The sequence below is a fragment of the Ranitomeya variabilis genome, chromosome 4 (genome assembly GCF_051348905.1).
Source record: "Ranitomeya variabilis isolate aRanVar5 chromosome 4, aRanVar5.hap1, whole genome shotgun sequence".
Lineage (NCBI taxonomy): Eukaryota > Metazoa > Chordata > Amphibia > Anura > Dendrobatidae > Ranitomeya > Ranitomeya variabilis.
In genome coordinates, this window is record NC_135235.1 from 698,060,595 (window position 1) to 698,077,023 (window position 16,429).

General features: G+C 42.7%; 2 protein-coding genes across 2 annotated transcripts in view; one reads left to right on the forward strand and one right to left on the reverse strand.

The window, feature by feature from the left end:
- Positions 1–16,429, forward strand: part of LOC143767734 (uncharacterized) — a 464,270-nt gene that overhangs the window by 372,346 nt on the left and 75,495 nt on the right. The gene's annotated exons all lie outside the window — the stretch shown is intronic.
- Positions 3,037–16,429, reverse strand: part of LOC143767739 (uncharacterized) — a 36,937-nt gene continuing 23,544 nt past the window's right edge. Inside the window, exon 7 of the mRNA XM_077256249.1 lies at positions 3,037–7,017. Within this exon, the coding sequence (XP_077112364.1) occupies positions 5,672–7,017 (1,346 nt within the window). The 3' untranslated portion in view covers positions 3,037–5,671. The remainder of the gene's footprint in view (positions 7,018–16,429) is intronic.

Consider the following 16,429-nt stretch of genomic DNA (forward strand, 5'->3'; position numbering starts at 1 on the left):
TCAAGTACACACCCTAACCCTGATAAAAGCAGGGGAGGTGTGGCCGTGCACACCCTAAGCACAAACAGAAACCATTACAGCACAATCAGGAACTGAGGCTCAGGGCACCAGGCTGCGACTGCATGCACTGACACATGTGTAAAGTTGTTGACCTCACAACCCGCGGACAGCTTCCACAGTGGCAACAAGGGACCGCACATGCAGATGGACATGCAGCAGGGCAAAGACCTAACCACCCATGTACAGCTGCGCAGCCGAGCAGGGAGAAGGCTCCATACAGGTAACAGCCAACAGCATCCCAGCTCAAATTAGGGGGAAAGGAGCAATGGGTTAAAGCAAAGACATGAATTGTCATGCCGAAAACCAGATACAGAGAGAACGGTGTGACAGCTGCACCAACAAATACTCTGTATGGTAAATTATTTGTGCCTAGAGCCTTGAGGAGAGCTTTGTTTGCTGAATGTCATGAGTCTCGGTTGGCGGGTCATCCAGGGATTTCGGAAACTAGAAAGTCGATCGGCCGAAGTTTCTGGTGGCCAGGGTGGCAAAGAGAAATGATCAAGTGGGTGTGTCAGTGTACCATGTGCGCTAGGTCAAAGGCCTCACATGCCCCGGCTGCAGGGTTGCTTTGCCCATTGGAGGTTCCTAATTCACCATGGACAAATCTTGCTATGGATTTTATCACCGATCTGCCGGTCTCTGAGGGTTTTTCTGTCATCCGAGTTGTTGTGGATCGGTTTGGTAAGATGTGTCATCTGGTTCCGTTCAATAAATTACCCTGCTCCAAGACTCTAGCTAAGGCAGTTGTGAAAGAGATTGTCAGGCTCCATGGTGTTCCCACAGACATTGTTTCCGATAGGGGACCACAGTTTGTGGCTCGATTTTGGCATGCTTTTTGCAACAAATTAAAGGTTCATTTGTCATTTTCATTAGGTTATCACCCGGAGTCCAATGGACAGACCGAAAGAAAGAACCAGGACGTCGAGCAGTTTTTGAGATGTTTTGTAGCAGACAATCAGGAGATGTGGTCGCAATATCTACGACTAGCTGAGTTTGCTCTTAATAATCATACCTCTTCCTCGTCTGGGTGTTCTCCTTTTTTTTGCTGTACACAGAGACATCCATCGTTCGGTCCATTTTCTAAGATTGGGGCGGCGGTGCCTTTGGAAGGGAGTTTTTCTGGAAATTCGGAAAGGGTTTGGACCAGTGTACACCATAATTTGAAAGAGGTAAATAGGAGGTCAAAGAAATATTTTGACAAGAAAAGAAGGAAGGCGTTGTTTGCAGTTGGGGACATGGTCTGGTTGTCCTCTAGGAATCTGGGTTTGAGAATCCGTTCTAAAAAAACTGGGGCCCAAGTTTGTAAGACTCTTCAAAGTGGTTCAGGTTGTCAACTCAGCAGCGGTGAGATTCGACATCCCCTCGTCCTGGAGAATTAATTCAGTTTTTCATGTATCTTTACTGAAGAGAGTTGACACGCCTGATAAGGAGAAGATGCTGATTGTTCCCCCAATTGATGAGGATGGTGAGTTTGAGATTTCATGCATTCTAGGTGGCACAGAGGAGGGTTGCAGTATCTCGTGTCCTGGAAGGGTTTCGGTCCCGAGAATAATTCCTGGGTGAAAGCGGAGGACGTCTCAGCGTTGAAGCTGATTAAGGTGTTTCACAGGAGATTTCTGAATAAGGCTCGTCCAAGAGGATCCGGAATCTTTGTAAAAGGGAGGTACTGTTAGAATCTATTTCATTTTGACCATCCGCCATCTTGTTGTGGTTTTTAGGCTGCTGGTCTTTTTCCTTTGGTGCTGGGTTTGTCCTAGGTCAGGTGATTGTATCACCCTCTATTAGGCCGGTTTCACACGTCAGTGTCTCCAGTACGTGAGGTGACAGTTTCCTCACGTACCGGAGACACTGACACACGTGGACCCATTAAAATTAATGCATCTGTTCAGATGTCATTGATTTTTTGCGGACCGTGTCTCAGTGTGCCAAACACGGAGACATGTCAGTGTTCGTGGGAACGCACGTATTACACGGACCCATTAAAGTCAATGGGTCCGTGTAAAACAAGGACCGCACACGGACCTTCTCCATTTGCAGTCCGTGTGCCGTGCAGGGGACAGCTCTACAGTAAGCGCTGTCCCCCCTACTGGTGCTGAATCCGCGATTCATATGTTCCCTGCAGGAGGGTTTGCTGCAGAGAAAATATGAATAATAGTGTTTAAAATAAATATCTATCTGTCCGCTGCCCTCCCACCCCCTGTGCGCCCCCCCCGCTGTTCTGAAAATACTCACCCGCTCCCTCGTTGGCTGTCGCTGCTTCCTGGTCTGGCCCCATCTTCTCCTGTATGCGGTCACGTGGGGCCGCTCATTTACAGTCATGAATAGGCGGCTCCACCTCCCATAGGGGTGGAGCCGCCTATTCATGACTGTAAATGAGCGGCCCCACGTGACCGCATACAGGAGAAGATGGGGCCAGACCAGGAAGCAGCGACAGCCAACGAGGGAGCGGGTGAGTATTTTCAGAACAGCGGGGGGGGGGGGCGCACAGGGGGTGGGAGGGCGGCGGCGGACAGATAGATCTTTATTTTAAACACTATTATTCATATTTTCTCTGCAGCAAACGCTGCTGCAGGGAACATATGAATCAGCACCAGATGCTGGTACGTGTGGTACCCAGTGGGCACACGGGCGGCACAAGTGTGCCGCACGTGTGCCACACTGATGTTCACCAGAAACGCAGGGGCACACAGACACGGATAATTCCGGTACCGATTGTTTCCGGTACCGGAATTATCTGGACGTGTGAGACTGCCCTTACGCAGCACCTTCCTCCCAGTCCTTGCTGGACAACAGTGTTAATCTGCTAGTGTTCTGGCTTGGTGCCTTGTTAGCTTTCTGTGTTTGATATTGTGCAGTTCTGGGATTTCTAGTTCTGCCAGTTTTGTTTTTGCTTTTCTGTTCATTTCTGCAGCTTCCTCTATTATCCTACTAGGAGGTTACCTTTTTTGTTCCCAGTCCCTAGATCGTTCAGGGACACCCTTTCACCCATCTGTAGGTCTTTGTTTGATTTTAGCCTAGGAAATGTCGGTGAGTCTATTCACAAGGAATAGGTCGCCCACTCCATCGTAGAGTTTCAGTTTAGTCCCAGCACAGGGTCAGCTTTTCCCCCTGCTACCCTATTCCTGAGTTGCAGATCTGTAACAGGTATTATACGAAATTGGATATAGGAGGATTATGACAGCCTGATTAATAATGCCTTCAAACAAAACATCTCAAATAAAAAAGAATTTTTTTTTTTGACAAATATACACCCAAATAAGGCCCTATTTTACCATGGGTAGTTCATAAAGACCCAATGAATCCACTAGGGCGCCCAACTATATCAGGCATAGGATCATTGACATGCTACCTGTCACACTACCATCTTTCTTGCTAGATTCTAGTCAACTAATTACAGAATTTAGGAATGTCATATGGGAGGAAGACTGCATATTTATAACCATGGATATTACTGCACTCTACTCTAATATAGAACATGATTTTCGTATATAATTATCTGCACATTATTTAACAAAATAACTGATATTCCAGAAAAGCAAAAGGAGTTTTTGTTGGATGGTCTAAAGTTTATTTTGGAGCATAACTTGTTCACTTTTCAGGAACATCAGTATTTACAGTGGCTTGTTACAGCGATGGGGACTCGGTTGGCACCAAGTGTCGCAAATCTTTTTATGGGGTGCTTTGAGTCCTCATCGCCAATTTGCCAGCCACCATATTGCCATCATATAATATATTCTAGTCGCTATATAGATGATTTGATTTTTTTTGGAAGGGTAAAGAGAAGGAGGCAACAGAATTCATTAGCGCAATGAACATGAACACCTGGGGGATCTCCTTCTCCACAGAGTTAAACAATGAAAAAATTAACTTTTTGGACCGAGAAAATAGCCATCAAAACAAAAAAAAACTTTAAAAAAAAACAAACTGATACTAACGGCTTTCTGGACTATTGCAGATCCCATTATCCAAAATGGAAACAAAATATTCCTTTTAGTCAGTTTCGCCGTATCAGAAGGAACATTACTAGAGACAAAGATTTTATAGAACAGTCTAAAATATTGTACAATAGATTTATGGACAAAAAAATCTCTAAAAAACTTGTAATGGGGCATACAAATCTAATTTGAAAAAAAGTCAGGAAGAATGCTGCAGCAGGAAAGAGGTTAATGAACATCAAGAAATAGATGGTAAAGGGGAGGAAAATCATAGATAGTGGCGATATTGGTATTTGCTAAATGAAGATCCATTTTTTTTAAATTATATGCCAGAAATACTTTCGTAGGGGCTGTACGTTTAAGAGCATTATAGCACCAAGTAAAAACACCAAATGTGTGACAAAGAACAATAAATAAAGAGAAAAAAAATCTCTAAAAAACATACAGATGTAAAACTAGGGGTGTATAAATGTGATTCTAGAAAATGCGGTAGTTTGTAACATCATTGGACATAATAGCAGATCTATCACATCCTACAGCACCGGTGAGACATACGAAATCACACAAAATTTAACATGTAACAAAGACTATCTCATATATGTGATTACTTGTGCCTGTGGCCTACAATATGTGGGTCTCACAACACAATCCTTGCGGGCAAGCATGAATGGCCAGAGGCACAATGCACAGTCTATCCAGACACCTATGTGTAAAACATAATAAACAATCCAATGTTGTGGTCACCCCAGTTGAACAAATAACTCCAAATAGTTTAAACAGAATACAAATGCTTAACCAGAAAGAATCCTTTTGGATCTTTCAATTAAGGACAAAATAATTAAATAATAACAATTAAATAATAAAGTGGTAATGAAGTTTTTGTATAGGACTTTTTATACCTTTTTGAAAATATCTTCTTTTAGAAAATATTTATATTCATATTTATATATATGGCCTTATAAAACGTAACATATTTTTTCCTTTTAAAAAAGAAATATTTTTTATTGAGATATGAAATATTTCCTTTATGAATTTCATATATGCCATTAGAAAAATGTTTTAAAAATGTTTTTTGTTTCTAAAATTGGATTTTATTTGGATTAGTTTTTTTTTAATGTTTATGTGTTTATGCGTGCAAAGCTCTGGATAAAGTAGGAGTGATATGGGTGTGTCTAGAAAGGGTTAAACCCTGGTATGGCACCAACCTAAAAAAAGATATGCAATGACTTCCTTTATATATAAATTGCACACAGCAGTAATAGCTTATATATAATACCTAGAAAAGACTCACAAGAGTAGAAACGTGTTGTATACTGTACTAATAAAACTTGGTTTTGGAATATATCATCGTATCTCACTCACTGTGTTCCAGGAGCGCACACCACCTGGAGAAGAACTGACAGCTCAGCTAAGTAGCTGAGAAATCACCTGGAACAGGGAACAAGAAAGAAGCTCAGCATCAGATTGGACAACTGAGCTGTCAGTCAATGCGCTAAAGACACACTTAACTAGGGAATCAGGACATTCTGATGTTTACTAAAAGTTGATTTCCATGAAAAACACTTCCCACATTAATAACATGAAAAAGGCTTCTCCTCTGTGTGGGTTTTCTGGTGCTTAGCCAAATCTGATTTCTATATAAAATATTTCCCACAATCTGAAAAAGAAAAATCCTTCTAACCTGTGTGAGTTTGCTGGTGCTTAAACAAATCTGATTTCTGGACAAAACATTTCCCACATTCTGAACATGAAAAAGGCTTCTCCCCTGTGTGAGTTCTTTGGTGTAAAATAAGACTCCATTTCCAGTTAAAACATTTCCCACATTCTGAACAGGAAAAAGGCTTATCCCCTGTGTGAATTCTCTGGTGACTAACATGATCTGATTCCCGGTAAAAACATTTCCCACATTCTGAACATGAAAAAGGCTTCGCCCCTGTGTGATTACTCTGGTGCCTAACCAAATCTGATTTCTGTGTAAAACATTTCCCACATTCTGAACATGAAAAAGGCTTCTCCCCTGTATGAATTCTCTGGTGCATAACAAAATTTGATTTCCGTGTAAAACATTTTCCACATTCTGAACAGGAAAAAGGCTTCTCCCCTGTGTGAGTTCTCTGGTGCTTAACTAAATCTGATTTCTGTGTAAAACATATCCCACATTCTGAACATGAAAAAGGCTTCTCCCCTGTGTGTTTCCTTTGGTGAATAACAAGATATGATTTCTGATTAAAACATTTCCCACATTCTGAACATGAAAAAAGCTTCTCCCCTGTGTGTGTTCTTTGGTGCGTAACAAAATTTGATTTCTGGTTAAAACATTTCCCACATTCTGAACAGGAAAAAGACTTATCCCCTGTGTGAATTCTCTGGTGACTAACATAATCTGATTTCCGGTAAAAACATTTCCCACATTCTGAACATGAAAAAGGCTTCTCCCCTGTGTGATTACTCTGATGCCTAACAAAATTTGATTTCCGTGTAAAACATTTCCCACATTCTGAACAGGAAAAAGGCTTCTCCCCAGTGTGAGTTCTCTGGTGCTTAACTAAATCTGATTTCTGTGTAAAACATTTCCCACATTCTGAACAGGAAAAAGGCTTCTCCCCAGTGTGAGTTCTCTGGTGCTTAACTAAATCTGATTTCAGTGTAAAACATTTCCCACATTCTGAACAGGAAAAAGGCTTCTCCCCTGTGTGAGTTCTCTGGTGCTTAACTAAATCTGATTTCTGTGTAAAACATTTCCCACATTCTGAACAGGAAAAAGGCTTCTCCCCTGTGTGAGTTCTATGGTGCTTAACCAAATCTAATTTCTGGATGAAACATTTCCCACATTCTGAACATGCAAAAGGCTTCTCCCCTGTGTGAGTTCTCTGGTGCTTAACCAAATCTGACTTCTGGACAAAACATTTCCCACATTCTGAACATGCAAAAGGCTTCTTCCCTGTGTGCCTTCTCTGGTGCATAACAAAATGTGATTTCTTTGAAGATGTCAGCTGTGCCTCTGATCTCCTGGTACAGTCACCTACGAAGAATAAAACAAATTATTATTTTTGAATAAAACATTTCTACTGAAACTGTCCATAAAAATGGCAAGTTATGTAAAAATATTAAATTATTCACCAAGACAATGTCAATTCAGCCTAATAGACAAACACATAGGATGAATCAGTGGAGCATGGTGTTCAACTGTTTGCTCATTCTGCCTCCCAATATAGAATAAAAAGCCATCAAACAATGTCAAAATAGTCACTACTCCTAGAGATTAATTCAGTGAGACTTATAATTTCCAAAATGAAGTCACTTTATGGGGATTTCTACTGCTCTGGTTTTCTGCCATTTTATCACATTAAGGCTTCTGCAAATGGTGTGTCCTATCTCCCCTGGGACCTGCTCCTGCTTCGGTCACCAAGAGCCACCTTATTCATTCTGCAGGCAGTGCTGGTAATGGAGAAGACATCGGAACCAGAAGCTCTGAGTGGCGCAGGCTCTGTCCAGTTACTAAGATTAGGATATCTGGGGCCAGTAGTACCATCCAGTATGGTAGTATGGGTGTGTGCTGTCTACCTGCAGTAATCTGCTACCTGCTCCCACCAATTGTAAAGCACCACACCCTACTAGAACTCGAAGCATATTGCTGGAAGCTGTCAGATACAGCCTTGTTCTCCTCTTGTTCAGTCCACTGTGCTCAACTCCCGGCTTGTGCATTTGTTTACTGTTGTGACCTCGGCCCATTTACTGACTGCTTTTGTGTTTTCTGATTTTGTATTTTCTCTGCAATCCTTGTTTTGACCCGGCTATCTGACTATTCATGCCATATTAAACCCAAAATATCAGGTAACACTGTAGCACAAGCCTAGGAGTCTCTGTGTAAGTCCAGATACATGTACAGGAGTTGAAAGATGAAGGTTAAGACAATCTCTGGGATCTGAAAAATAGAGCAGATAGTGCCAACCTTGTTCCTGGTGGCCATCTTTTCAGCTGCCAGGCGACCATGAAAGTGCTCCATTACATTGTGCCTGCAAACTATACCAGCAAGATCTGCATTCAAAAAGCTAAATAGCGCTCCTTCAATTTTTAACTCTGTCATGTGCCCAGACAGTAGTGTAAAACTGAATGCAGGGTATTGTCAGATTCAAGAGAAGTTGGAAAATGTGTAATGTGTGTGGCCTGTAGTAGGAGACTTGTGTAGTATGTGTGGTCTGTGGTAGGAGACTTGTGTAATATGTGTGGTCTGTGGTAGGAGACTTGTGTAATATGTGTGGTCTGTGGGAGGAGACTTACGTAATGTGTGATCTGTGAGAGGAGACATGAATAATTAATGTGGTCTGTGGGAGGTGACTTATAAATGTGTGAGTTGTCTGTAGAAGGAGACTTCTGTAATGTGCGTAGTCTGTTCGAAGAGACTTGTGTAATGTGTGGTCTGTGGGAGGAGACTTGTATAATGTATGTTTTCAGTGGGAGAAGACTTGTGCAATGTATATGTGTGTAGTGTGTCAGGAAATTTGTAGAGTGAGTATGTGGGTGTGTGTGATCTATTTCAAGTGTTTATTTAAGTTAATGTTGATGATTATGGCCAATGTAAACCCAAAAGTCAATTCATAAAGAAGCTGGGTGTCCACAGAGTGCTGTATCCAAGCATATCAATAGAAAGTTGAGTGGAAGGAAAAGTATGTTAGAAAGAGGTGCACAAGCAACAGGGATAACCACAGCCTTGAAAGGATTGTTAAGAAAAGGCCATTCAAGAATTTGGGGGAAATTCACAAAGAGTGGACTGCTGCTGGAGTCATTGCTTCAAGAGCCACCACACACAGACATACAGACGTATCCGGGACATGGGCTACAGGTGTTGCATTGCTTGTGTCAAACCACTGATGACCAAAAAACAATGCCAGAATGTCTTAGGCTACTTTCACACATCAGGTTTTTGTTTTCAGGCTAAGGCTAAGTGCACACGTTGCAGAATTTCCGCGGCAATTCTGCAACTCCTACCGCGGGTATATCGCATGCGGAGCTGGCATGCATATTCCCGCAGAAAACTAGCGTATTGCAAGCATAATTAGCTTGCAGAATGCTAGCGTTTTCCAAGCGATCTGTAGCATCGCTTGGAAAACTGATTGACAGGTTGGTCACACTTGTCAAACATAGTGTTTGACAAGTGTGACCAACTTTTTACTATTGATGCAGCCTATGCCGCATCAATAGTAAAAGATAGAATGTTAAAAAAAATTAAAAAAATGGTTATACTCACCTTCCGCAGACAGCCGATCTCAGCGGCTTCCGTTCCTATAGATGGTGTGTGTGCAGGACTTTCGATGACGTCGCGGTCACGTGACCGCGACGTCATCGCGGTCATGTGACCGCGACGTCATCGCAGGTCCTTCACACACACCATCTATAGGAACGGAAGCGGCCACGTGCACCGCTGACAGGCGGGAAGACTCCGGGGGGCCATCAGAGGGTGAGTATATCACAATTATTTATTTTAATTCTTTTTTTTTTTTAACAATTATATGGTGCCCAGTCCGTGGAGGAGTCTCCTCTCCTCCACCCTGGGTACCAACCGCACATGATCTGCTTACTTCCCGCATGGTGAGCATAGCCCCATGCGGGAAGTAAGCAGACCAATGCATTCCTAGCTGTGCGGAATCCCCGCGATTCCGCAAATTTAATGAACATGCTGCGTTTTTTTCTGGAATGCGATTCCGCTCAGGAAAAAAATGCAGCATGTGCACAAAAAATGCGGATTGCATTCTATTAAATAGGATGCTTAATCTGAGTGTTTTTTTCGCGGTTTTATAGCGAAAACTTGCGAAAAAAACGCGAAAAATCTGCTACGTGTGCACACAGTCTAAATCCGGCAAATGTTTAAAAAAACGGATCCAACCTAAATTGTGAAAAACTGATGCGCCGGATCCGTTTAGAGAGAGAGAGAGAGAGAGAGACCTCAGAAAGGCAAATCTGCATGATTTGTACGGAAAATGCATTGAAAACCGGATTCGGGCGCCGGATTAATTGTTTCACACATCCGTTTCATGTGTTTTTGGCCGATTCCATGAATGTGGGGTTTTTTTTCCGCCGGACAAAAAAACGTTGCAGTGGACGTTTTCTCTGTGCGCCGGAAACGACTATTTGGACTGATCCGGAAAAAATGGATGAAACTTCTGGCCATCAGGCACAATCCGGCGCTAATACAACTCTATGGGAAAAAAACGGATACGTTTTTTTCACAAATTGCCGGATTGTGCCTGAAACAAAAAACCTGATGTGTGAAAGTAGCCTTACCTGGGCCAAGGAGAAAACGAACTGCACTGTTGCTCAGTGGTCCAAGATGTTATTTTCAGATGAAAGTAAATTTTGCATTTCATTTGGAAATCAAGGTCCCAGAGTCTGGAGGAAAATTCGAGAGGCCACAATCCAAGCTCCTTGAGGTCTAGTGTGAAGTTTCCACAATCAGTGATGGTGTGGGGAACCATGTCATCTGCTGGTGTAGGTCCACTGTGTTTTATCAATACTAAAGTCAGTGCAGCCGTCTACCAGGAAACTGTATTGGAGATGGAAATTTCATTCTCCAGCAGGACTTGGCACCAGTCCACACTGCCAAAAGTACCAATACCTGGTTTAAAAACAACAGTATCACTGGGCTTGATTGGCCAGCAAACTCATCTGACCTTAACCCCATAGAGAATCAATGGGGTATTGTCAAGAGGAAGATGATTTTTTTTTTTTTTAATTAATACTTTGTATATATTTTTAATTAACGTTTCTGTGTGGTGCAATCCCCATTAGGAAATGTGCTCCACAATTGTTAATGCTATCCAGTGCACATCTTGCCACATGTATGCAGTCCTTGACCAGCCGGTCGAGGGTGCATACTGCTGTGCGAGATGTGAGCACATTGTGCATTTGGAAACCCAGATTAGATTCTGGATCTAAACGTGCAGCTGGCAACACTGAGATCCATAGACAATATGGAGAGGAGTCTTCTGCTCACAGAGCAGACGCTCAATGGGATAGATGAGGAGGGGGATGGTAGGATGGAGCTGCAGGACAGTGTGGCAGTTAGCTGGGTGACAGATAGAAGGCGGGGTAGAGGGAAGAGTGCCAGGGAGGCTAGTCCTGATCTGGCACACCCCAATAAGTTTACTAAGTTGGCAGATGAGGGGGGTGCCAGTACAGGGGTAGCACTGCTGCAGCCAGGCATGTCCTCTGAAAGCCGGAGGAGGGACTGCTCCAGTAAGGAGGGAAATAGGAGAGCAGGGCAGGCCAGACAGGTGCTGGTAGTGGGGGACTCAATTATTAGGGGAACAGATAGGGCAATCTGTCACAAAGACAGGGATCGTCGGACGGTGTGCTGCCTACCTGGCGCTCGAGTCCGACACATCGCTGATCGGCTGGACAGATTACTGGGAGGGGCTGGTGAGGACCCAGCGGTCATGGTGCACATTGGCACAAATGACAAAGTTAGAGGTAGGTGGAAGGTCCTTAAAGATGATTTCAGGGAATTAGGCTGCAAGCTGAAAGCAAGGACCTCCAACGTGGTATTTTCCGAAATACTGCCTGTACCACGTGCCACGCCAGAGAGGCAACGGGAGATTAGGGAGGTTAATAAGTGGCTCAAGAATTGGTGTAGGAAGGAGGGGTTTGGGTTCCTGCAGAACTGGGCCGACTTCTCAGTTGGCTACAGGCTCTACGCTAGGGACGGGCTGCACCTCAATGGGGAAGGGGCAGCTGTGCTGGGGGAGAAAATGGTTAGAAGGTTGGAGGAGTGTTTAAACTAGGGATTGGGGGGGAGGGTATTCATTTTATAGGAGGGGAAGATAGTGCAGATAGAGACCTGGGCACAAATAAGGAAGTTGGGGGTGGCGGTGGCATGGGGGGTGGGGTTAGAACAGTTAGTAATTTAAGAAAGAATAGAGGTACAGAGAGTAACATCAAGTGCATGTATACTAATGCCAGAAGCCTCGCCAACAAAATGGATGAATTAGAACTAATGTTGCTGGAGCATAATTATGACATGGTGGGGATATCTGAGACGTGGCTGGATGAGAGCCATGACTGGGCTGTTAACTTGCAGGGCTATAGCCTGTTCAGAAATGACCGTACAGATAAGCGAGGGGGAGGGGTGTGTCTATATGTAAAATCTTCCTTAAAACCCATCCTGCGTGATAATATAGGTGAATTTAATGAAAATGTAGAGTCCCTGTGGGTGGAGGTAAGGGGAGGGGGAAAAAATAATAAATTACTGATAGGGATTTGTTATAAATATCCAAAAATAATGGAAGCAATGGAGAATATCCTCGTAAAGCAAATAGATGAAGCTGCGACTCAAGGAGAAGTCATTATTATGGGGGACTTCAACTACCCTGAAATAGATTGGGGGAACAGAAACCTGCAGTTCCAGCAAAGGTAATCGGTTTTTGACAACTATGAGAGACAATTACCTTTCACAACTGGTTCAGGACCCAACAAGAAGGGGGGCACTGCTAGACCTAATATTAACCAACAGGCCAGACCGCATATCAAATATAAGGGTTGGGGATCACTTGGGGAATAGTGATCACAAAATAATAAGTTTTCATGTAACCTTTAATAAGATGGGTAGTAGGGGGGTGACAAGGACACTAAACTTCAGGAGGGCAAATTTCCAACGGATGAGAGAGGATCTTGGTGCAATTAACTGGGACGATATCCTGAGACACAAAAATACACAAAGAAAATGGGAGACGTTTATTAGCATCCTGGATAGGACCTGTGCACAGTATATACCGTATGGGAATAAACATACTAGAAATAGGAGGAAACCAATATGGCTAAATAGAGCTGTAAGGGGCGCAATAAGGGACAAAAAGAAAGCATTTAGAGAATTAAAGGAAGTAGGTAGTGATGAGGCATTAAATAAATACAGAAAATTAAATAAATTCTGTAAAAAGCAAATCAAGGCAGCAAAGATTGAGACAGAGAGACTCATTGCCAGAGAGAGTAAAAATAATCCCAAAATATTCTTTAACTATATAAATAGTAAGAAACTAAAAAATGACAGTGTTGGCCCCCTTAAAAATAATCTGGGGGAAATGGTGGATGAGGATGAGGAAAAAGCCAATATGCTAAATGACTTTTTTTCATCAGTATTTACAAAAGAAAATCCCATGGCAGACAAAATGACTAGTGATAAAAATTCCCCATTAAATGTCACCTGCTTAACCCAGCAGGAAGTACAGCGGCGTCTAAAAATAACTAAAATTGACAAATCTCCGGGCCCGGATGGGATACACCCCCGAGTACTGCAGGAACTAAGTACAGTCATTGATAGACCATTATTTTTAATCTTTAAAGACTCCATAATAACAGGGTCTGTACCACAGGACTGGCGTATAGCAAATGTGGTGCCAATATTCAAAAAAGGGGCAAAAACTGAACTCGGTAATTATAGGCCAGTAAGCTTAACCTCTACTGTGGGTAAAATCCTGGAGGGCATTCTAAGGGATACTATACTGGAGTATCTGAAGAGGAATAACCTTATGACCCAGTATCAGCACGGGTTTGCTAGGGACCGTTCATGTCAGACTAATTTGATCAGCTTCTATGAAGAGGTAAGTTCCGGACTGGACCAAGGGAACCCAGTGGACGTAGTGTATATGGACTTTTCCAAAGCTTTTGATACGGTGCCACACAAAAGGTTGTTACATAAAATGAGAGTAATGGGGATAGGGGAAAATATGTGTAAGTGGGTTGAGAGCTGGCTCAGGGATAGGAAACAAAGGGTGGTTATTAATGGAGCACACTCGGGACTGGGTTGCGGTTAGCAGTGGGGTACCACAGGGGTCAGTATTGGGCCCTCTTCTTTTTAACATATTTATTAATGACCTTGTAGGGGGCATTCAGAGTAGAATTTCAATATTTGCAGATGACACTAAACTCTGCAGGGTAATCAATACAGGGGAGGACAATTTTATATTACAGGATGATTTATGTAAACTAGAAGCTTGGGCTGATAAATGGCAAATGAGCTTTAATGGGGATAAATGTAAGGTCATGCACTTGGGTCGAAGTAATAAGATGTATAACTATGTGCTTAATTCTAAAACTCTGGGCAAAACCGTCAATGAAAAAGACCTGGGTATATGGGTGGATGACAAACTCATATTCAGTGGCCAGTGTCAGGCAGCTGCTACAAAGGCAAATAAAATAATGGGATGTATTAAAAGAGGCATAGATGCTCATGAGGAGAACATAATTTTACCTCTATACAAGTCACTAGTTCGACCACACTTAGAATACTGTGCACAGTTCTGGTCTCCGGTGTATAAGAAAGACATAGCTGAACTGGAGCGGGTGTAGAGAAGAGCGACCAAGGTTATTAGAGGACTGGGGGGTCTGCAATACCAAGATAGGTTATTACACTTGGGGCTATTTAGTTTGGAAAAACGAAGACTAAGGGGTGATCTTATTTTAATGTATAAATATATGAGGGGACAGTAAAAAGACCTTTCTGATGATCTTTTTAATCATAGACCTGAGACAGGGACAAGGGGGCATCCTCTACGTCTGGAGGAAAGAAGGTTTAAGCATAATAACAGACGCGGATTCTTTACTGTAAGAGCAGTGAGACTATGGAACTCTCTGCCGTATGATGTTGTAATGAGTGATTCATTACTTAAATTTAAGAGGGGACTGGATGCCTTTCTGGAAAAGTATAATGTTACAGGGTATATACACTAGATTCCTTGATAAGGCGTTGATCCAGGGAACTAGTCTGATTGCCGTATGTGGAGTCGGGAAGGAATTTTTTTCCCCATGGTGGAGTTACTCTTTGCCACATGGGTTTTTTTTGCCTTCCTCTGGATCAACATGTTAGGGCATGTTAGGTTAGGCTATGGGTTGAACTAGATGGACTTACAGTCTTCCTTCAACCTTAATAACTATGTAACTATGAAAGACACCAGACCGAACAATGCAGACGAGCTGAAGGCTGCTATCAAAGCAACCTGGGCTTCCATAACACCTCAGCAGTGCCACAGGCTGATCGCCTCCATGCCTCGCCGCATTGATGCAGTAATTGATGCAAAAGGAGCCCCTACCAAGTATTGAGTATATTTACTGAACATACATTTCAGTAGGCCAACATTTTGGATTTTAAAATCCTTTTTCAAGCTGGTGTTATAAAGTATCCTAATTTATCCTAATTTATTGAGATAATGACTTTTGGGTTTTCATTGGCTGTAAGCCATAATCATCAACATTAACAGAAATAAACACTTGAAATAGATCACTCTGTTTGTAATGACTATATAATATATGAGTTTAACTTTTTGTATTCAAGAACTGAAATAAATTAACTTTTTGATGATATTCTAATTTTGTGAGAAGCACCTGTATAGTGTGCATGTGTAATCTGTGGGTAGAGACTTGTATAGTGTGTGTGTGTGTGTGTGTGTGTGTGTGTAGTCTGTGGATAGAGACTTGTATAGTGTGTGTGTGTGTGGTCTCTGGGTGGAAGTTTGTAGAATTTATAACTTATAAAAAACGTTCTGCCACAGTTAACCCAAGTAAGCTGTGTAATTGCATGTAGGGTAAGAGTGCTTTCACATTGCCTTCTGTGTCCCTGTCGGGGCATACGTCCAAAATCCTCTGCAAAACGGCATCCGGAAGCATGCGCCGACATGGCTATAAACTAATGTGACAGCAGAGCAAACGTGCGCTCTGCCGTGCAACATTTTCAGGAGTGTACTCCTACAGAAGGTGGACACTGAGATGTAGTAGACTGCATCCGAGTGTCCGTCTCCTGTAGGTGTACACTCCCGAAAAAAGTGTGTGGCAGAGCTCACGTTTGCTCTGCTGTCACCATTACAGTCTATGGCCCTGTCGGCGCATGCGTCCGGACCCCGTTTTGCAGGAGAATTCATACATATGCCCTGATGGGGACACAAGGTAATGTGAAAGCACCCTAAGAGTCCATTTACAATAGAGGATATGCTGCTCTAAATGACCGCTTGATCACCAACTTTGTTGATCGTTGGTCCTTAAATTGCTTGTTTGCAAACAACAGTGAACAACCTGTAATAGATCGCTCAGTGCCCATAGGCTGCCACTGTTCTCGGCAGCACATGTCCTATATACATATTACGGCGAGCTGCATAGAAAAATTATATTTTGCGCAGCACAAAAGACCGTTCCACTTGATGAGTAAGTTCTGCTCATTTATTGCGTGATCAGCAACACGGTTCTCTTGAAACAAGAGTTCTTAGGGATACTCATTCACAGTAATCTTGCAGTGTAAATGGATCTTAAGTTCTACACTATTAATGACGACTGATAGGTGACTCGGACTCAGCTCCATTGTCTAGTGGAGTCCAATATAGTCAGAAATCCACCTTCTGCCTTATGAGAGGATTAAGAAGATGTGAAGTAGTTCATCAGATGCCGATAGGGTTCTT